This window comes from Microtus oregoni, unplaced genomic scaffold (assembly GCF_018167655.1).
Source record: "Microtus oregoni isolate MIOR12 unplaced genomic scaffold, Mior012 000102F_ref0000329, whole genome shotgun sequence".
Classification (NCBI taxonomy): Eukaryota; Metazoa; Chordata; class Mammalia; order Rodentia; family Cricetidae; genus Microtus; species Microtus oregoni.
In genome coordinates this window covers 1,483,989-1,505,665 of record NW_024544716.1, presented here as the reverse complement: position 1 = coordinate 1,505,665, position 21,677 = coordinate 1,483,989, and the positions used below count along the sequence as shown (strand labels likewise).

General features: G+C 47.2%; 1 protein-coding gene across 1 annotated transcript; it reads right to left on the bottom strand.

The window, feature by feature from the left end:
- Positions 1–8,102: 8,102 nt before the first annotated feature.
- Ccne1 (cyclin E1) lies at positions 8,103–18,724 on the bottom strand. Its single transcript, XM_041644890.1, has 12 exons — positions 18,562–18,724; positions 18,015–18,066; positions 17,822–17,909; positions 17,515–17,583; positions 13,177–13,328; positions 12,920–13,055; positions 10,801–10,947; positions 9,956–10,051; positions 9,609–9,743; positions 9,377–9,488; positions 9,145–9,302; positions 8,103–8,735 (listed from the first exon to the last, which is right to left on the bottom strand). The coding sequence occupies exons 2-12, from the start codon at positions 18,035–18,037 to the stop codon at positions 8,613–8,615; spliced, it is 1,239 nt and encodes a 412-aa protein (XP_041500824.1). The 5' UTR covers positions 18,038–18,066; positions 18,562–18,724; the 3' UTR covers positions 8,103–8,612.
- Between the last annotated feature and the right edge of the window lie 2,953 nt (positions 18,725–21,677).

The following is a 21,677-nucleotide window of genomic DNA, read 5'->3' as shown; positions in this document are numbered from 1 at the left end:
TCTTCAAGAGCCCCTTCTGCCTAGGATTCTTTTACATGGCCACCCATCAGGGCATCAGAGGTATTAAGCTTCAGCCTTTCTGCAAAGCAGGCACCATTTTGGGCAACAGCTGTGAAGTCTGGTCTTGACATACCTTAGATAGGCTGAGGGTCAAAGGTGACTCCGAAGATCTTAAGGAGACCAAGAAAGCCAAGGAAAGGTGGGGTTCACCTGCTTGCCTGGGCGACTTCTGCACTTTGCACTGTTGTGGGCCTCAGCCCCACCCACCATGACCTCTCTAGAGAAATGAAACTACCTTTGCATGAGAGGAAGCAGGGGAGTTCCCTGAAGTGTGATTGTAACCCCAAAATGCCCCAAACTAGTCCTTCATCACCATCTGGAAGAAGATCCCACAGGAAACAGAAATCAAGCCCTTACCACTGACCCTGAACTGGGTACTGTGTAAGAACATGCTGGGCCTGTGGAGAACTGAGACTCAGAGCTGTCGAGCAGGAGAGCCAAATGACAGTGGAGCCAGCTCTCCCACGAAACAGAAACTTGCAGGCTCAGGTGTTTTTGAAAGGCAAGTAAAAGAAAGTGTCGGTCTTTTTCTGTGATGGGGTGTGTGTGTGTGTGTGTGTGTGTGTGTGTGTAACTGTAAGGGTTCTCCACGTGGCTCATGCTGGCCTTGAATTTGAAGCAATCCTCTTGCCTCTGGAATCATAGGCAACTTGGATGCAAGGACATTTATATTAAATAATAGCAGTGGTCGAATATGTGCATTTCTGGGAAGAAATGTGTACTTCCTTTTCTTTAAAAAAAGTTTTCTTAAGTGTATTTTATGTATATGGGTGTTTTGCTTGCATGTATGGGCACTAGATGTGTATAAAGCCAACAGAAATCAGGAAAGGGTATCAGATCCAGTTTCAGGGTACAGTTTTGAGCCAGCATGTGAATGCTGGGCATTGAACCCAGGTCCTCTTGAGGAGAGACAGGGCTCTTAACCACTGAGCCACCTCTCCAGCCTGTTTCTGCCCCTTCTGCTGTTTTCATTTTGGAGTCAGTCTTCTCAAGATGGGGTCTCTCTATCTTCCTTAAACTCCCTGCTTCAGTCTACAAGGTGCTGGGCTTCCAGTGTGCAGCAGCCAACCCAGCTTGTGTTCTTTTTAGACTTGTGATATCTGGGACAGTTGTCTGTTCTAAGAAGACATGTGTGAAAATGGACCTGAGGGCACAAATGGAGTGCGGTTGGGCTGGATTTGGGGAGGTGCTTCCAGGATCCCACACACACACACACACACACACACACAGAGCTCAGAAGCCATGTCTGAATGAACACCAGCGCTCTCGTTTCTAAAATTTTAGGATTCTGTAGTCTGTGTTGGTCTTGAACCCCTGGTCCTCCTGTGGTTTTAAATAGGTAAAAGGTGATTTAAAACCCCCTAGCAACTTAGACCCAGAAGAACCTCTAACTACACTGCTCTGTACCGCCTGGAGGAGCAATATCAAATGCAGGTCTTGAGAGAGCCTAGATCAGGGGCTGGCCACTTGCGTGGGGACTTAAGAATGGCACAGAGCTCTCAGGATGGCACTGTGACTGCTGACATCTATTAACTTCGGATAGGTTTCTCCTATCTCTGCCCCAAAGCAAATGGCTTGTATATTTGGTGGTGTAAGCTGGGCTCTTGCACCTCATCAAACCTTTTCAGCCCTTCCCAGAATTGAGGTCACAGGAGCGGCTGCTTTGCTCAGCTGAAAAAGAACTAGAACCAGGGGCTTGGCTTGGTTCCTTCCATTCCGTTCATGTCTTACTTTGTTTTGCCCTTCCTTCCTTCCTTCCTTCCTTCCTTCCTTCCTTCCTTTATTTTCCTTTTTGAGATAGGGTTTCTCTGGGTAACAGTCCTAGTTGTCCTGGACTAGCTCTTGTAGACCAGGCTGGCCTTGAGCTCACAGAGATCCACCTGGCTCTGCCTCCCTAGTTCTTGAGATTAAGGCATGCGCCCGGCTTCATGTCTTCCTTTTCAATCTTCATGGAAGAATTGTGGTATAGGAACCAGTCCATCTATTTGTCCATCTCTGGGAGCAAATGTTCAGTGACTACCTATTTTGTATCCGATCCCCAGCCTGGGCAAAGAAATAAACTGCAGATGATCGCTGAAAAGTAGAAACAAAAGAGATGCCTTAGGGTGTGTGTGTGTGTGAGAGAGAGAGAGAGAGAACGAGAGAGAGAGAGAGAGAGAGAACATGCATGCACACTAGCACATTGAATTTTATTTTATCTATTGAGACAGAGTCTTATTGCTTTGGGCGGCCTGGAATACCTGAACTTAAGGTATCCTCCTGCCTCAGCCTCCTGAGTAGTTGGGTCAATAAAGGCCCGCATCTATGTCTCCATAAACATTTTAAACTACTTAGATGTAACACAATGGAATGAAACAGCCTTGAAGAAAAACAGCAAATATTTCCCATTATTAGTTTGGAATAAAATTTTGGGCCAAGGTAAAAAAAAATTGGTGTTTTTTTTTGTTTGTTATTTTTTGTTTTGTTTTGTCTCACTATATAGCTGTAGCTAGCCTGAAACTTGCTATGTAGACAGACTGGCCTCAGACTCGAAGAGGTCCATCTGCCTCTGCCTCAGGCAGACTGGGATAAAAGGTGTGTGCCACTATACCTACCCAAGGTAATATTTTAGCACTGCTAGAATGGCGTTTCTGAAGGATTGGCACTGTCTGTGTTTTCTGTGTTTACAATATTCTAACCTATAATGAGCACACTTTGCTTTGGCAATCAGAGTAAAACCAGTAAAGTCAAATAATAGGAATCTTATTTTTATTTACTTAGGCTCTTCAAGAGATGGTCTTGCTTTGTAGCTGAAGCTGACCTCAAACGGAGGATCCTCCTGCCACTGCATCTCAAACCCTGGGATTACAGGCAGGCACCACCACACCAAGCAAAATAATAGTAGTTTTATTTTATTTATTTATTTTTTATTTTATTAAACATTTCCACCTCCTCCCATTTCCCTCCCCCTATAATAGTAGTTTTAATGGGAAGAGAAGTAATGATGTCATGCTCAGGAGTGGATGTGAGGAGGCAGGAGCTTTCCCTCCTCCCTGGCTCAGAGTGTGCATTGAGGTGTTGTGGAGAAGGCATTGGTGACAGCTGGGGAAGGTTGAGGGACTTGTGTCCTTTGGGGTGGCAGTCCCATAAGTAGCAATGTGACCTCAAGAAGCACTCAACTGATGAGCCCCATCTGAGCTCCTCACTGGAGAGCCGAAGCAAGGACTCTTCTGCTGAGCCACACTCGCAGCCCGTTTTCCCAAGTATTCCCTGATCAGCCCTCTGGTTCAGTGGCTGTCATCACTCTCAGTACTCATGACAGAGCAGAGAACACTAAACTGGGAGACAGTAAGCATGGATCACTTCAGGAAGTGACAGAGCCGGGTCCTAGCTCAAGGTGTCTGCTTCCAGAGGCCAGTAGAAACAGTCTTTGAGTGGAAGTCAGAAAAGGGGTGGTTTCACACAGGCAGCAAGGTACACGCTGACCTCGAAGGGTGAGTAGGCAGACATTCGTGGCGGAAATAGCTCTGGGTAAGGAGAGACGCAGGCAGTCACTTAATGCTTGTGTATAATCGTAGAACCTAGACAGATGAGGCAGGAGGATTATGGACTAGCCTGGAGTATATAGTAAGCCTCCTCCCCAGTGTCGGAGGGAGGGAACCACAGATTAGTGCATTAGTGCTAGGGTGATGGTATACACCTATAGTCCTAGCTACTTGGGAGGCAGAGACAGGCAGGAAGATCATGAATTTGAGGCCAGCCTGAGCAATTTAGCAAGATCAAATTGAAAGGGGGACAGAGGACTGGGATATTGTTCAGTGGACAAAGCACTTACCACACAAATCTGAGGACTGGTTTGGAACCCTCGAAGCAATGCGAAACTCAGTGCTGTATCTCACATGTATAATCCCTGCTCTCCTACAGTGGAACAGGAGGCAGAGACTCCTGGGAAGCTTGTGGGCCAGCTAGCCCAGAGCATGCACTAGTGGACTAGAGACCCTGTCTCAAGAAGGAAGATGAGGACTGACACCCAGGTTGTCTTCTGACCTACACACTTTCACTGCGTCCATGCCCATACTTACACACAGGAATGAATGCAGACACATATACACACAAAAAAGGGGAGGTTGACAATAAGTACTTGTAGAGCTTTCACAACACCCTAAGACCAGAATAAAATAAAGTGGGGCCTGCAGGTTGATCCCTGCAAGCCACATGGTGGACGGAGAGAAGTGACTCAGTTGTTCCTTGATCTTCAGTGCTCACTTAGATGCACACACACACCAGATAAATACAGTAAGTGTGGGAGCTGTTGGTTATGAGATGTCCTGTTGCCTTCCCTTTATGATCCTCAAATACTGCAGCTGCTTTCTGACTAGCACAGAACCATAACTGAGCTGCTTCCCTCAATGTCAGTCGTCACCCTGTCCCTCCTTACTAACCCCAGCTTCCTGCAGCCCGGGCCACCACACCCATCTTCAGTTTGATGTGCAGTCTCTGTCACTTTCCTTTTTCTCATCTTCCTCCACCCCATGTTAAGAGCAGTTTTTGCAGACTGCCAGAGAGAATTCAACAACCACACCTAGCCTGGCACAGCGCAGCATACCTGTAACCCCAATACGGGAGACTTGAGAGAAGCATTGCTAGCGTGGACTATACAGCAAAACTGTCTCAAAAGACAAAACTTCAACAACAATAGGAACAACTATCCTGGCCTTGGCTCTGGAGGCCACCCTGCTCCTGGATTGCTGTTTTTTCTGAATCTAGTCTCCATCATTGGTGATACCCAGCACACAGTTGAAGACCCACCGGAAAGTACCTCATTCATTCAAGTGAGAAAAGCCAGCGTTAGACTTGAACCTCTTGGGCAAGCCTATGCTGCACTTTTTAGAATTGGGATTGATGAGAAAAATGACTTAAAGGGGCTGTTTATTTAATTAGAGACAACACGTCCTCCCCATCTGAGGCTCCTTGGAAATAGTACCAGGTAAGCCAGAGAAACTGAGCACATTAGAGTTTTCTGGAGTTAAAATAGGAATTAGGACAAGGTAGGAAAAATCTATGCTCATTGAATAGGAAATGCAATTGTGTGTCAGCGTAGGAACTGAGTGTCTGCAGCAAATTATATTTAGGACTCTATTGTCGCGGGTAGATTGGCTAATGCCTGGTTTTAAGTGTGGGCTTCTAATGCTGTTACTCCTGGTTAACTCTGCCTGCTAGGTAACCTTGTGGAACAAATGACTACATTGCTTGAATAACATATTTGATCAAATAGGACAATTCTTTCAAAAATTGAGTTCTCTGTGGCAATTTGAGACCTGTAATCAGCAAATTAGATGATTACAGCAGGGATAAAAATAGTCTTCTAACAATGTCCAAGGTATAAATGTGATTTGAATTTCAAACTGCTGAACATGTGGTAGGAAAATGCACGGTTGGATAAATAGGACGAGACATTATCAGATCTGATTTCCCTTCCATCCCTGCTCTGAGCTACAGCCTAATTTTATCCGAATGTCTTGCAGTCTCCTATGCAGCTGAGTTCGAAGGGAGGCAAGAGGTGGATCAGGCACGGTGTTCGTGTCTTAAAGGGCACACCTATCTGCCTCAGAAACACAGGTCACGCAACCTTATCATTTCTCATCTGTCTACTTGGCATGAAATGACCTCTGTAAGCCAGTAAGCTGTTTTACCACCCTGGGAAGATGTCACTGGAAAGCTTTCCATGCCAACAGCTAAGGACCAATGCTTTAGGTGTTGGTGAGAGAAATGATCAAGACTCTGGTAAACTGAGCTGGGGAAGAGACTCTGGTGTGCTGAACCAATAGGCTACTGTGTTCCCACGTCAGATGCAAGACCCATGCTCTGTCTGCTCTTGATTCTTCAACCAGTGACTTTCCCGATGGTCACATGGCCTCAGCTGCTTTTGGCTGAATGGTAGAACAGAAAGAATGCTACCAACAGGTCTACAGAGCCAAGCCATAAGAACAACATCTGCCACAAACTGTTACCGGAGATGGGAGCTTTGCTGAGGGATCTGTCACTCACTAGTGCTTCCCAGGATTTCATGGTGGAGCCACAGGAATTACCAAGTATTATGGATCTTATTTGCTCATGAGGCATTGTCCTTTGTTAGAGCAGATGATGAGTTTGCTGTGACAGTACCACTGTTTGATGAGATCCATGCTAGGCATGATGGTATATACCTGCAATCCCAACACTACAGAGGCTGAGACGAGTCAGGAGTGTTGTTTGAGGCCAGTGGGGTTACACAGTGAGACCCTGCATGAAACAAATCACAAAACTACTTTTTTGTGTGTTGTAATATAGGATCTTTTTAAGTAGCCCAGGCTGCCCTTGGACTCTCTCCTGCCTCAGCATCCTGGGTGCTAGGATTACAGATGCAGGCTATGGTAACCACTGCTTTTTAAAACAACAGTGTCTCTGCTTGAGACTTAGAAATAGTTATAACACCTTTAATCCCTCGGGAGGCAGAAGCAGGTGGATATATATACATTTGAGGTGAGCCTCATCTACAAAGTGAGATCCAGGACACCCAGGGCTGTTACAGAGAGAAACCATCTCAAATAACGAAACAACAACAAAAGAAATAACTAGTTAGGAATAGTATTGTTTGGACAGATGACATTAGAGGTAGCCTTATTTTAAAAGCTTCATCTGTACGAATGTTTTGCCTGCATGTATGCCTGTGCACCACACGTGTACAGAACCAAAGGAAGCCAGAAAAGGCATTAGATTTCCTGAAAGTGGGATTAGAGGTGAGCTGAGAATCAAACCAGAGGCCTCTGGAAGAGCAGCCAGTGCTCTTAACCATTGAGCCATCTCTCCAGTCCCAGGTGTTGATTTCGGATACACTTAACTAGAAGACTTAAAAATTTCCAGTATTTTTCTTTTTCTTTTCTTTTTTTCTTTTCTTTTTTTTTTTTTTTTTTTTTTTTTTTTGCTTCTTTCGAGACAGGGTTTCTCTGTGGTTTTGGAGCCTGTCCTGGAACTAGCTCTTGTAGACCAGGCTGGTCTCGAACTCACAGAGATCCGCTTGCCTCTGCCTCCCGAGTGCTGGGATTAAAGGCGTGCGCCACCACCGCCCGGCCAGTATTTTTCTTTTAAATTTTTATCGTGCTATATATTTTTTCTGCTCTCTTCCCTTCCTCTACCCTCCCCTTCTACCCTCTCCCATTACCTCCCTGCTCCCAGTTTACTCAGGAGATCTTGTCTTTTTCTACTTCCCGTGTAGATTAGATCCATGTATGTCTCTTTGTTGTCTAGGTTCTCCTTCCAGAACTATAAAAGCAGTGTCAAAGAAATAGAATACCTCCAACTTCATATAAATACAATATAGATCTAAAATGACCGCCTCGTTTTTAGGTTTTTTGAAAACCAGGTTCAGAAAACAAGTTGAAAGTGGCAATACTTTGATCAATCATTGTCCCGTGTGTATACACAAATTGAAGAAGCACCATGAAAGTGAAATATGACCAAGATGACAGAAATGTACACAGTAGGTCTAAAGTGAACAGGTTATCTATCTAATACACTGCACTGATGTCCTCTCCTTCACTTGAGCTGCCGTCTAACTTTGCACCCACCACACTCCCTTTCTGTCTTGAGACAGGGCCTTCCTAACTGGCTCTACCAGTGTAAACCAGTGTGCCTAGGTTTTCTTCTTAGCAGTTTTAAGCATGCTAAATTATTTAAACAAACAAAATCTCTCACATTCTTTAATTTGGGTGAGGGTGAAGAACATGAATGACCTTTAACTAGCCTGGAGAGTTGGTGACACTAATAAAACTCCCTGGGTGTGGAATGGCTTCCCTAGCATAGCCTAGTACGGCTGATGACTCCAGTGTGAATACCCGCCTATGAAGGGCATTGTGGGAGAAGAATCTCATGGAAGACTAGGCTACCTGGCAAGCTCTAGGCCAGTATGGGTTACACTGCAAGACTGTCTCAAAAATCATGAAACCAAGAGAACTTTGGTCAAGCCATTCTGAAAGGCAACTGTTAGCTTCTATTACCACACACAGTAATAACAGATGCTTCAAAGATATTATCTTTATTAAAAATTGATAGACATAGCAGCACTTACAAGAGTTCATAAAAGGCAGGACATGCTGTCAGCTGACAGTGGAAAGGGGCGGCTAGTCCGGGTTGTGGGCTCTGCATCCCATGCTTGCTCACAACTACCTGTCCCACCCAACACAACAGCAACCCAGAACACCCGAGCAGAGGCCAGCAACGGCCGCGGCCTCCTTAATTTCAAGCTTTTGTCATGTGTGAAGAGTCCAGTGAGTCAAGTAGCACCCTCCTTAGCAGCTTCTGGAGCACTCAGTGGTGTTCTGGAGGTGGCTGGTGTACCTGACCCTATTGTTAAAATGCCTAGCATTCAATAAAAGCACTTCTGTCTGAGGCCACTGTGTAGACTCCTGCTGCTTTGGAAGAGGATGCACACTTTTCCGCAGGGCATCTGCAGGGGCTCCGACCTCCAAGGCAGCACAAGGAGCTCCAGGCAGCTGCTTCCACACCACTGTCTTTGGAGGCGATGGCAGGTTTGGTCATTCTGTCTCCTGCTCACTGCTCTGCTTCTTACTGCTTTGTGGGGGTGTCAAGACCCCACTAGGAGGAGGAGAAATCCTGTTTTGTTCTGACAATATGGCTTTCTTTGCTTGGGCTTTGTCCTACATGGAATAAAAGAGAAAGTTGTCAACATTAAAGACTTGTTTCATTTGATATACCTTTTTAATATGGAGGCAAGAGGGGAAAATAACATAAATAAAAGTAAAAGCTAATAAATCTAAAGTTAGGCATGGTGGCAAAATTGTAATCTTACTTGGGATAGGAGGCCAAAAACTTGAGTTCTAGGTCCACCTGGGCTATCTAATAAAACCTTGTCTAATCAAACAACCCCTTCCACCTAAAGTCTATGGTCTGTAGACACCCAGACACAGAATCTGTGCACCAAAAACATTCATAATGGAATTGGAACTGGCTTTTCCTAGACTCCCTGGGGCCAGCCTGAAGAAAAGTGAGGTTGTTTAGGCAGCGCTGGTTAAGTACTTGTCTGATGGGACCATGAGCATCACTGACCAGCAAATCCAAGCTGTTGGTATGGGTCTGGATGTTGTGAGAGTCTTCCATGGGAACTCCCCGGAAGTGCTTGAGCTTAGAACTTCCCATCTCCCGGATGACCATGGCAAATGGAACCATCCACTTGACACACTTCTCTATGTCGCACCACTGATAGCCTGCCAGTAAAGAAGGTAGAGACTCAGCCTGCAGCTGATACCTTGTCTATGAACTCACAGGAAAAACAACATACCTGAGACCTTCTGCATCAGTTCTGATGAGGAGAAATGGTACAAGGCAGAAGCAGCAAGGACACCATAAGGAAATTCTAAGCAGCCAACATCCAGGACACACAGATCTAAAAGCTAAGGGGAGACAGGGGTGCTAAGACAGATGCCACGTGAAGCTTCTAGAAGCCCCTGGTGAGCTGTGGTGTGCGCCCTCCCCCACCCCACACATGGTGGGGAAGCAGAAAGTCCGCATACCTCTGCAATCTGCACAAAGACCTGCTGTGGGTATTGAGGCATCAGCACTTCATTTGTATCATTGACATATGCCACTTGGACATAAACATTCAGCCAGGACACGATGGTCATGGGGCTTAAACGCCACTTAAGGGCCTAAAGGGAAAGAGATGGTAGTTGTGAAAAGTAGTCCCTGCCACATGTCTAGCGGAGAAGACCCACTTGGTGCACCCATACCTCACATGGGAAAGATAGGTGCGTACTTAGCTGAAGTCTCTCTTACACACACACACACACACACACACAGAGAGAGAGAGAGAGAGAGAGAGAGAGAGAGAGAGAGAGAGAGAAATTAATGTGTAACCTGCCTGCATCATCATTAATTCCATGGTAAGAATTTCATCTCCAGAGCAAGCGCCATCTGTAACATAAGCGAACTGGTGCAGCTTTGGAGGGTAGATTTCCTAAAAGGGAACAGAAGGAAGGTGATGTTACAAAGAAACCATTCCCGGCAGTTTCAGATTGGGACGTGCATCCAAAATGATTCCAGCACGTTGACACAGAAAGGATGTACTGAAAGGCTCCACACAGGTTCGCTTCACCAACCCTAAACAGTTAGAAAGAAGTAAAACTAGCTAGTTGTGGTGGCCTTTAATCTTAGCACTCCAGAGGCGCAGGCAGGGAAGAGCTCTTGAATTCTAAGCAAGCTGGAGCTACACAGGGAGAGCCTGTCTCAAAAAGGGGTGGGGGAGGGGCACCCCACAAATAAACAGACCTATGGATAAATAAACAGAACCTTAAATTTTTTGATTCACTCTATATATAATCACACCAAAACAACCTTTTTGTGTTGTTTTGAGCGTCTTACCATCTAGCTATGCTGGTCTCAAACTCCCCACTCCACTACCTCAGCTGTACAAGTGCTAGGACTAGAGGTGGGACCCACTATGCTACAATTTCAGTTTTTCAGTACCAAGTTCAATTATGCTTAAAGCAACTACATTAATCTAAATGGTCTATAATTGCTCCTTGTCTTTACTCTTGATTGGTTCATGTCCGTCCTCCCCACTCCCTGCCACCACGTACTTTAACTTTAGAAGCCTTTGACTCAGAATTCAGGATACAACTGACCAATAGTTGACAGTTTCCCCTAGAAGGGGCAGAACTTAAGACTTAATGTTGATTGCATAAGGAACATTAAGGAGTTGTTTACCTCAAGTTTAGAAGCAATAAATAAGGCTGAAATCCCAATAAGCTGTAAAAGCGTTTTTATGATATTCTGTTGTGACGCCATGTAACGATCAAAGAAGTCCTGCGCCAAGTAGAACGTCTCCCTGTGAAGCTTATAGACTTCGCACACCTGGAAGAGGGTTCCATGTCAGTCCATGTTGGAACAGCTTCTTGGGCACAGCAGAAGCAAACTTCTGAGAGTTCTGACATAGTAAGAATGCTAGCTGCTTTTCTGACTGAGAGCAAATCAGACAGGCTCCGTCTGCTCAAGTGGCAATTCCACAGACCAGTCCCCACCCAGCAAAGCCTATGGTAATCAAAGAATGTTTCCCCTTTACAAGTGCCACTGTGACTCAGAAAGAACCTGCGTATTTCTTCACAGCTGGGCAGTACCAGTTAGTTACATTTCCTTTTTCAGACAGGGTTTCATTATGTAGACCAGGCTGGCATGGAAATCAGAAATCCATCTGCCTCTGCGTTCAATGTGCTGGGTTTAAGAGTATGTGCCATCACAGGCGTGCAGCAGCTTATATTTCTTTTTGCAGTGGTGGGGATGGAGTCATAGGATTACAGGCTTGTGTCAGGAACCTGGCTTATACGGTGTTTCCAACCTATGCAAAACATTTCTAGAAGACACTAGAAACAAGATAGCAGATTCTGGGGCTGGAGAAAGAGCCCAATGGTTAAGAGCACTTGCCTGTTATCTACGACCCATGTTTGGTTCCCAGCACCTGCAGTGATTGGCTCACAACTGCCTATAACTCTAGCTGAGACCCTCTTCTTACCACTATGGGCACCAAACATAAGTGTCACACACAGAGATACATATAAATCCTAAAAAAAAAAAAAAACAAAACAAAAACACCATGGTGGCAAACCATCTGTAATCCTACTACTTGGGGAGTGGAGGTAGGTTACCTTTGACACCATAGCAAGTTCAAGGTTAGCCTGGGCTACAGGAGAGAAAGCCTGTCTAAAAACTGAGACTCAAATGTAACCAACTTGTCTGATTCCAACACCCCTGGATGTCCACGTCAGCAGAGAATGATTCTAAGTCTACAACCACCAACATGCATATAAACTAGGAACACTGGCTTTTACCTTGTTAGTCTGTCATACTTTTTTTGTTTGGTTGGTTTTGTTTGAGACAGGGTTTCTCTGTGTAGTTTGAAGCCTGTCCTGGAACTAGCTCTTATAAAACAGGCTGGCCTCAAACTCAGAGATCTGCCTGTCTCTGCCTCCCGAGTGCTGGGATTAAAGGCGTGTGCCACCACTGCCCGCAATTCTGTCATACTTTTAAAAATCTGGAATTTCGTTTGTTTCTTGCATGGGATGGAACCCAAGGCCTGGAGTATGTAGTCAAGCTCCACTCCAGCCTCATGTACTTGCTTATTGATCAACAATAGCACAGAAGTAGGGAAATGATCCTCAGTACAATTAGAACAGGACAGGCTGTTAAGAAATCCTTTTGGGAGCAGGGAGGTAGTGGCACACACCTTTAATCCCAGCACTCAGGAGGCAGATGCAGGCGGACGTGAGTTCAAGGCAAGCCTGGTCTACAGAGCGAGTTAGTTTCAGGACAGCCAGAGTTGTTACAGAGAAACTTTGTCTTGAAATTACTCCCCCCCCCCCCCAAATCCTTCTGGGAGGAAAGAATAGACCCAAGGAATTTAAAGTGATCTGTGAGATCTGACTGCTGCAGAGAACCTGTTCATGTGTGCCTACAAGTAATGACAGTGACCACTGCACAGCTGATATGTGAATTCCAGGAGATATCTTTAAAAACAATTTAGCACATGTAAATATACATAGTTCAAATAAAGTATAAATATTAATACCTACAATTTACTAGAAAACCACAAACTGTAACTACTCAAACTTAGGAAAGAAAAACAATAAGATGCCAATTTCAAAATATCCAAGGAAAAAATGACTTCAAAAATTTCAAGAACTTAGAGAAAAGTAAGACCATCACAGTACTTGTACCAGGCGGTTTCAGAGAAGCAGAATGTGCCAATGCAAATGAGCACACGCAGAGATTGCAGTAGCACAGAAAGATCTAGCAATGGTGGTGCTCCAGCGACTGGAACAGTCAGGCTCACCTCCATTAGCCAATCCAGAAGAACTGCTCGCATCCTTGCCTGCAGGAGAGGATGGCGCTGCAGAAAGTGCTCATCTCTTAGGTAAGTCTTTTCCTTGTTTAACATGATCCTCCAAACCTCTTCTCTATTGCCCCAGCTATAAAAAGAAAAAACAAGAAACAGACAAACCTCAGATAGGTGTCAGTCTGCATTCACACTAAATGTAGACCAGGAAGACAAATGACATCCAGCAGCTATGGATCAAAGTCAACACCTACTTCAAGACTGGAAGTGGGGAGGCTCTGGGTGGTCTGATTTTCCGAGGCTGAAATGCAGTCTTGGGGTACTCAAGCTCATCATCCTCTTCTTTGTTAGGGGTGGGGATGAAAGAACAGGGGTCCACGCATGCTGATGAATTATCATCCCAAGGCTGCCAATAAAACACATCACAATGGGTTGGGTGCAACTCAGCCTCTTGTCCATTCATGAACTGGTAGATTAGCTGGGCTTGGTAAACTGCCTTTGTTAAGATGGAGACAGCATGGACAAGCAAAAGCCACAGGCATGCCTTGAAGCTTCCATGTCACTTCTGTAACTAGTTCAGGACATATGGACATCAAATGAAGTATTTGGGTGGCCAGCTGGACACAAGAGAGGTCAGTTTATATTACAAAAAGACTGGTTATGGCCGGGCGGTGGTGGCGCATGCCTTTAATCCCAGCATTTGGGAGGGAGAGGCAGGTGGATCTCTGTGAGTTTGAGGCCAGCCTGGTCTACAAGAGCTAGTGCCAGGACAGGCTCCAAAGCTACAGAGAAACCCTGTCTCGGACAAAAAAAAAAAAAAAAAAAAAAAAAGACTGGTTATGTGTGTGTGTATTCAACAGAAACCTACCTAACTCAAGACAAAGTACCACATCATTAGAGCCAAATCAAGTTGTGATCACAGGTCAAACTAATGAGTCTATGTAAACGATTTTCATTTCCTAATAAGAAGCCCTTATTTTGATCTCTAAAGTTATAAAACAGAGACTAGACTAGGGGTTGGAGAGATGGCTCAGAGGTTTAGAATACTAGCTGCTCTTACAGAGGTTCTGCATTTGGTTCCCAGCACCCACATGGTGCTTACACCTATCGGTAACTCTAGTTCCAGGGTTCTAGATCCAGCACCCTCTTCTGGCCTTCTCAGGCACCAGCTACACCACATGAAGGTGTACAGGCTTAAGATACAGGCAAGATGCTCACACATAAAAATAAATCTTTTTTTTTTGGTTTTTTTCAAGACAGGGTTTCTCTGTAGCTTTGGAGCCTGTCCTGGAACTAGCTCTTGTAGACCAGGCTAGCCTCGAACTCACAGAGATCCGCCTGCCTCTGCCTCCCGGGCAAAAATAAATCTTAAAAGAAAGAGAGAACAAGGATATTATAAACAGGTAATGAATCTGCGACTGTGGATGCCTCCCAATCTAAGACTTGCATCATTTTATGTACTGATTCGTTTACTGACAGGCTCTTGCCTGTGCAGTACAGGTTGGTCTCCAATGATCGTCAATGCCGTACCTTTAAAATGCTGACTAGAAGAGCATATCACCTACCTGGCACTAGCAAGGTACCTTATTTTAAGCAAAGGCGACTAATGTGAACTAGAGAACAAAACAGGTAACTGAGAGGTCTACCTGAACTGAATGCCCCTGGAAGCTCTTGCAGCAGCCAGGCCACTTTTGGAGGAAGACCAGATTTCCAACTAGTGGGAAGAGAGAGCAAAGTTGCACATAGCTCCTCTCTGCTCAGGGTACAACGAGTCAGGCATGCAAATTATCCACAACAGCCCCTGCCAGCTGTTCAAGAAAGGCAGCTTCCTTTCAGTTCTGGGTTTGTGTGTTTGGTAGCATCTCTGGTGCTGACTCAAAAGGTTCACATTACCACTATAGGAAGCTGCTCTCCATTCAAGAAAAGTTCTTCTGAAGGTACAAGCTAGGTGCCACCCTCCACAGCCAGATGGCTGGCACATCTGGGAACAGGCCTTTAGAGATGAACGCAGTAGTTTCCAACCTGCAGTTCACAGACAAATTGGGTGAGCCTTCAGCAGACAAATGGGCTCCAAAGTTGGCTTTTCTAGAAGCCAGGGGATAAGGCTAAATAAGTGGATAATTAAGTCTGTTTTACAAGATGCCAGATCAGCCCGGCTTTGAGACCGACTGCAGCTAGGGCTCATCACCTTTTGTCCTTGCATTCCATTTCTTTTCCTTATGCAAAACAAGTAGAGAAGTTCAACTAGTGTGCAGCTTCAAATAAAGTTCTACCTTGCCAGGCAGTGGTAGTGTACACCTTAATCCCAGTACTCAGGAGGCAGAGGTAAGAGGATCTCCATGAGTTAGAGGTCAGTCTGGTCTACAGAGTGAGTTCCAAGACATCTAAGGCTACACAGAGAAACCTTGTCTCAAAAAATTAAAGGGGAAAAAAAAATTACATTTTGCTGGATGTGGTGGCTCATGCCTTTAATCGCAACACTCAGGAGGCAGAGGCAGGCAATCTATAAATCTAAGGACAACCTGGTACAGTGAGCTCAGGCCATCCAAGTACATAGTCAGACCATGTCTCAAAATATGGATATGCAAAATAGACCCCTCCCCCCAAGACAGGGTTTCTCTATAGCTTTGGAAACTGTCCTGGAACTCACTTTGTAGATCAGGCTGGCCTCAAACTCAGAGATCCACCTGTCTCTGGGCCTCCTAAGTGCTGGGATAAAAGGCGTGTGTGTCACCACTGCCCAGTGCAAAATAGATTTTATTATAATGGCATTCTGTTCATTTAGAATAACTCAGGTAGTAGGGTACATGCTTCTAATCTCAGGACTCTGGAGGCTGAGGCAAGAGATCACTGAGTTTGAAGTCAGCCTGGGTCACATATAGGAACCCTTGTTTCAAAAACAAAAATAGTCACTGAGAATCAAAGAGCTTTGTCAGTGTTCAGTATCAGTGAATTTAATGTGACTGCTCTCACTGGCTCAAAGTTGTTGCACTGGGCTGAATGCAACTCCACAGAAACATTCTATGCAAATAAAACAAAGTAACCCCCCCCACACACACAAAATCACCTACACCCCAAATTCTAACTTTGTGTGTCAACAACTGTTTCTAAGCTGTCAACTCTACAAACTCGTGTCTAGAGAAGCGCGAAGATGCCTTTTCACAGGGAATGATGGGACAGTCACAACTGGATTCTCGCTACTGCCCCATTCCCGTGCGTAGCCCCATTCCACAACTCAAACAAGGAGCTAAGTAAGCACTGCTGCGGTTATTCCTGAGGGCAAAGTGAGTCGGAATCTCCACAAGCCTTACCGAAGGCTTGGCCTCATTCTCACTTGGAAATTTCTGTCAAAAACACATGGCAACATGAACAATCCTGAATTCTCCAAAGCATGGCTTATCTTATATATACTACTATACTACTACCGAACTCTCTGAAGGTTTTCTTTAAGGGGCTATTTTTTGCTAACAGGAAGATAAACTGGCCCCCTTCTTAATGGCTAGTGGGGTCCTCTCTAGAAATACACATTACTGCAGTTGTAGGTGGCAGGACATCATTGCTCAGAAGGCAGTATTCAGAACCAGCTGCCTCTCACTGCTCTCCAAGTCACAGCTAACCTCTTTGGGACAAGAGATGAGGTCAACAGAATACTGTCCCTGCTCAGCTTTATCTGTGATGAAGGCTGAAGGTCTCACCAGCCCCTGTGGAGATAGGCTGTTTCGCCCACTAAAGCCATAACTATAGTCTCCAGTCATTTCTGGAGGCAAAGAGATAATACAAGCGCTCTCTGCAAGGATCTGCTGATATTATACCATGCTGCATTTGAAAGATCTGGCAGGCACTACACAGGAGGGACAGAAGAACGGAGCAGTCAGTGAAATACTGGTTGAGACATACGTCATTATAGACCCTTGGCTGAGGCCAGGCAAAGTCCAGACAGCAGTGACCAACTCTAGTTAAGTGATGGCAGAACATTCTGGGCCACAAAGACGAAAAAGTTTTGATTTTTGTTTTTGCAACATAATCTCACTATATGGTCTGGGCTGGCCTGGAACTCACTATACAGGTCAGGCAGTCCTAGAACTCAGACCGCCTGCCTTTGCTTCCCTACCACCGGAATTAAAGGACAGTGCCATCATACTTGGCAAGAGGATAAAAGTTTGTAATCTGACCTAAAGGGATGGAAAAAGTTCCTATTTGACACACTAAAAGCCACACATGTGGACGAGGGAGAAGTAGTTGGGAGCCCTAGTCCCCAAGTCACTAGCCTTTGGCAATAAGGCTACAGGCCCAGCTCTGTCACAGGCTTGCAATGGGATCTGGGTTGTGAGTCTCAGTTTCCTCCTGGGTTGAGAGAGGCCCCAATTATATGATGCTCATTCTGGTTCCTTCAGGTCTCAATACCTGTAACCTCAGAGGTGCTACTCCAGAAACATAAACCCTTCCCACAACCCCAGGCCCAGCAGAAGCCAGGCCACACTGACAGGCTCCTGTGGTTCAGCCATGTGGCCTACGGCTCTGGTTTGGGAAACTTGGAAGAAAGAAAGCATGGAATTCAAGAGACAGAACGCTCCCTAGGCCAGCCGACCTACCTGACTGCTATCCTGGCTTTTCACAGTCTTGTCAATCTTGGCAATTTCTTCATCTGGATCTTGCAAAAACTAACGAAAACAAAAAAATACCAATCCACCAAGGGAACACACGGAGCAACGCAGAGACAAAAACACGGAGAGAAAAGGGGGGAAAAAGTTTGTTAGGTTCTGAGTTACATTGAACTATAAAGGAAACCTTCTCGTCAAACTAATTCTCTTCATTAGTAGAAGAGAAGACCCAAATTTGGTACCCAGGTATGATGGAATGGTGGGGGGGTCCTTCCCAACCTGTGTCCTTTGTACTCACAACGGCCACATTCGCCTTCCTTTTTCTGGAGCGGACCGAGAGGTCAGGGCCACCCTCTTCTTTCATGCTGCCGTGGTCCTTCGCATCTCTGCAGAGGCATGGTGTCACGGAGGTGGGGCTCCCCAAAAATCTCAGGCCGCCCCTCCCCCACCGCTACTCACCATTCCCCTCCCGCAGCAGCGAGGCCACTCACCTCTCCTTCCTTTCCCTTGGCATGGCGCAGTGCTTGGGCTCCGAACTCAGACCTGGGGGGGGGGGGGACATCAAACAGGCATCGTGGTGAGCACAGCCCGCAGAAGGGACCCGAGTCCGCCGGTCCGTCCCGGGCACCCCTCCCCCCTCCCGCGCGGGCGGCGGCGGCGGGAGCCTCCCGGGCCCGGAGGCCGGCCGGGAAAATGGCCGATGGGCCCGGGTGGCTTGTCACCCGCGGGCGCTGCTGGAAGTCTGCGATCCCGGGTCCGAACCTGAGGTTGGGGATGGAGGCCCAGACGCCCTCCGAGAGGACCCCCCGATCCATCACCGCCCTCGGGACTGGGGTTGCCTGTGTCCCCTTCTACACCTCCCCGTGACCCGTCTCTCACAACCACCCCGGCGGGGCAACCTGAGCCGATACCACCGGGACCGGGCCACCCGGCCTCGCCCCACCCCCACCCTGGTCCGGTCCGGTCCCGTCCGACTCGTTCGGGACGCTCTGAAGTCGCGGGAGTCCTGGGAGTCCCGGGAGTCTAGGCAGCCCGTACCCGAAGCTGTGTTCGCCGCAGGCAGGCGCGCTCGAGCGGGCAGGAGGCCGACGGCGGGCGGGAAGCAGGAGGCGGGAGGCGGCGGCCGAGCGCGCGGCGCTGGCGGGATCCGCGCCTGCCCCCTACACCGCGCTGGCTGCCGAGCCGGCTGCTACTGCGCCCGGCTTCGAGCGGGACATTTAAAAATCCCAGCGCGCGGCACCGGCCCCGGCCCGCCCTCGAGCCCCGCCCCGCGGGCTGCGAGCCCCTCAGCGGCCGCAGCAAGGCCGGGGGCCCGCCCCGTCGCTGCGCGGGCCAGCGAGGCGCTCTGACAGAGGCGTGGCCTGATGGTGGGCGTGGATGGACGGTGGGCGTGGTCTTAGGAAGGGGGCGGGAGTAAATGACAAGGCCTGCGCGCCAGAGGGGCGTGGCGCGGACGTGGTGGGCGGGGCCGGCGCGGGGCGGGACGCGGGAGAGTCGGCTGGCGCGCGCGGCTGCGGTGACGCGGGAGAATCTTGGCGCGAGCGCTCGAGGTGTTCAGAGTGTGCGGGGCCACGAGGAGCCGCGTGGACTGCGCAAGTGGAATGTCATCACTGCAGATCGCAATGATCCTCTGCCGGGCTTGGCGGAAGGGATGCTCGGGAGGGTCGGGCGCAAAGAACCAGCCGTCGATCGGTCTCCCGCGCGCGCGCACTGTCTCCTGGCGCGTCCTCCCCGCCCCTGAGACGCTGAGTTCCGGGCCTTGAGTAGGGGCGTGAGTGTCCCCAAGGTCACAACGGCGCGTGGCGCCTGGGACCAGAACCAGGATTCAGGCTCTGGTGTGAGGTCTCCAGTGGACCAGCAAGTCCTTTAATCTGTCAATGCCTCTGGATTCATTCATTTATTTATTCATTCATTCAACTATGCAAGCACCTTCCTGTGTCTCTAGCACACATTCGCCCAACCTGCATGCAGTCAGGCCTCTTTGACCCTCAGGTCCACGTGCGGTGAGATGGCTTCCAGTCTAAAACTTTATTCCAAGTGTTTTCATTGATTCCAGAATAAGCTCAAGGCTCAGAACGCGAAGTGACCCTTACCCTTTCAGACCTGACCTTCAGTCAACCTTCCTTCCGCCTGAACTGCTGGATACTGTGATCTTTCTCACCCCAGGGCCTTGGAACTTTCTGTGTGTACTTTCTCCTGACCCTTACCAGCGGTTTGTGCTTCCAGGAAAACTTTGGAAGGTCTTGGGTGACCACTTCATCTCCAGCACACCTTTTCCCAGCACACCTTTTCTCCAGTGTCTTTGCCTTGTTGTGGCAAAGCGCTTGTTTCCTTGAGCCTCTTGTTCACTGATGTCGTGTCCCCTTCCACCCTCGTCTATTTTGTTCAGTACTGACCTCTAGACAGTGTCTAGACCAAGAGGGACACTTGCCTCATGTTAGAGAAAAACATGCTGACCCACAAGTCTGTGGAGCATACAGGATAGAGAGAGAGAGAACATTGAACAATGACTGTCAGGTGGCAAAGACCTTCCCTCCTCAACTTGTAACACGTGTGATACCTCTGGGACCCTTCCTCAGGGTAAGCCTGCCTGTCTCCTCTCCTTCAGTGGCTGTTGTCTGGAAGTCAAGCAGGGTGTACCCTTCCCACAGGTCCTGATTAGCACATTGGTGATGTTGCAGGCTTCTGAGATGACCTGGTCGGGATGTCATACGCAAGCGGAGCCCCAAACCCTAGATTCTCCCAGCCCTGTTGATAACAACAGCAGACGGCAAACTTAACAAGATACAATTTTGCATTGAGCTCTTTAAAGTTAAAGCCCATCCTCATGAACTGACAATATCCTTGCATGTTGGTTCCACAACAACCCTAGTTTACAGACCACAGCTATCTACTGTCTACACTCGCTGTGCCGACTAAGGGAAGCAGATGAATCAGTACCAGGCCTGGCACACAATAAATGCTCAATAAAGGCTGTATTGTAGCCGCAATAGTTTTCTTTACGGTTCCATCAAGAAAGAATGAGAGTGCCAGATACTTCATGTCCTAACAATAAAATGGATGAATTAAAGACTACACAGTAAAAATCACAACTCACTGACCTTCTGGCAGCATACAAGAATCCCACACTCAAGAAGGCAAAATACAAGTAGGGCGTGGTAGCACACACCTTTAATCCCAGCACTGGGGAGGTAGAGACTGAGGTAGGCAGATCTCTGAGAGTTCAAGCCTGCTCTACAGATCAAGTTCCAGGACAGCTGGCGCTACACAGAGAAACCCTGTCTCAAGCGGGGGAAAATTTTGAGCCTAAACCTGCATGGTGGTGCATGCCTTTAATTCCATCACTGGGGAGGCAGAGGCAGGTAGACTTCTGTGAGTTTGAAGCCAGCCTGGTCTACAGAATGAGCCTAACCTGAGCTATGTATTTTTTTTTTCTGTCTTAAGAAAACAAAAATTAGCCAGGTGGTGGTGGTCCACACTTTTGGTCCTAATACTTGGGAGGTAGAGGCAGGTGAATCTCTGAGTTCAAGGCCAACCTGGTCTACAGAACAAGTTCCAGGAAAGCCCAAGGCTACATAGAGAAACCCTGTCTCGAATAATAAATAATAAATCAATAAGAAAAAGGAAAACCAGGAAAGGCAGGTGGTCGAGCACATATGATTATGGACACAGACCCCTGGGTCCAGTTCTCAGCACCCCACAGTGGAGGAAAGCAATGGTCACGGAGTAGAGAAAATAGGAGTTATGTCTGCAGTAAAGGATAATAACCAGGGAAAGGTTAAGGGAAGTTCTGGGATCCAGACACAATTTACCTCTTGATCTCAAGAAACAAAGAACTGAAACAAAATGAAATTTGTTTTATCCTCCTAGCCCTGCGCTTTCTTCAACTCAGCCCAACCTTCCTAGAGCACTCTGGACATTCACAGGAACTCAGTGGGATACAGTGCTCTAACATTGGCTTATTTTTATTAAGATTTTATTTTTATTTGTGTGTGTGTGTGTGTGAGAGAGAGAGAGAGAGAGAGAGAGAGAGAGAGAGAGAGAGAGAATGTACGCCGCATGTATCTAGGTGCCTACTATGGAGGCCAGAAGAAGGCGTTGGATCCCCTAAAACTTAGTTACAGGTCGTTGTTAACTGCTCAGTTTGGATCTTA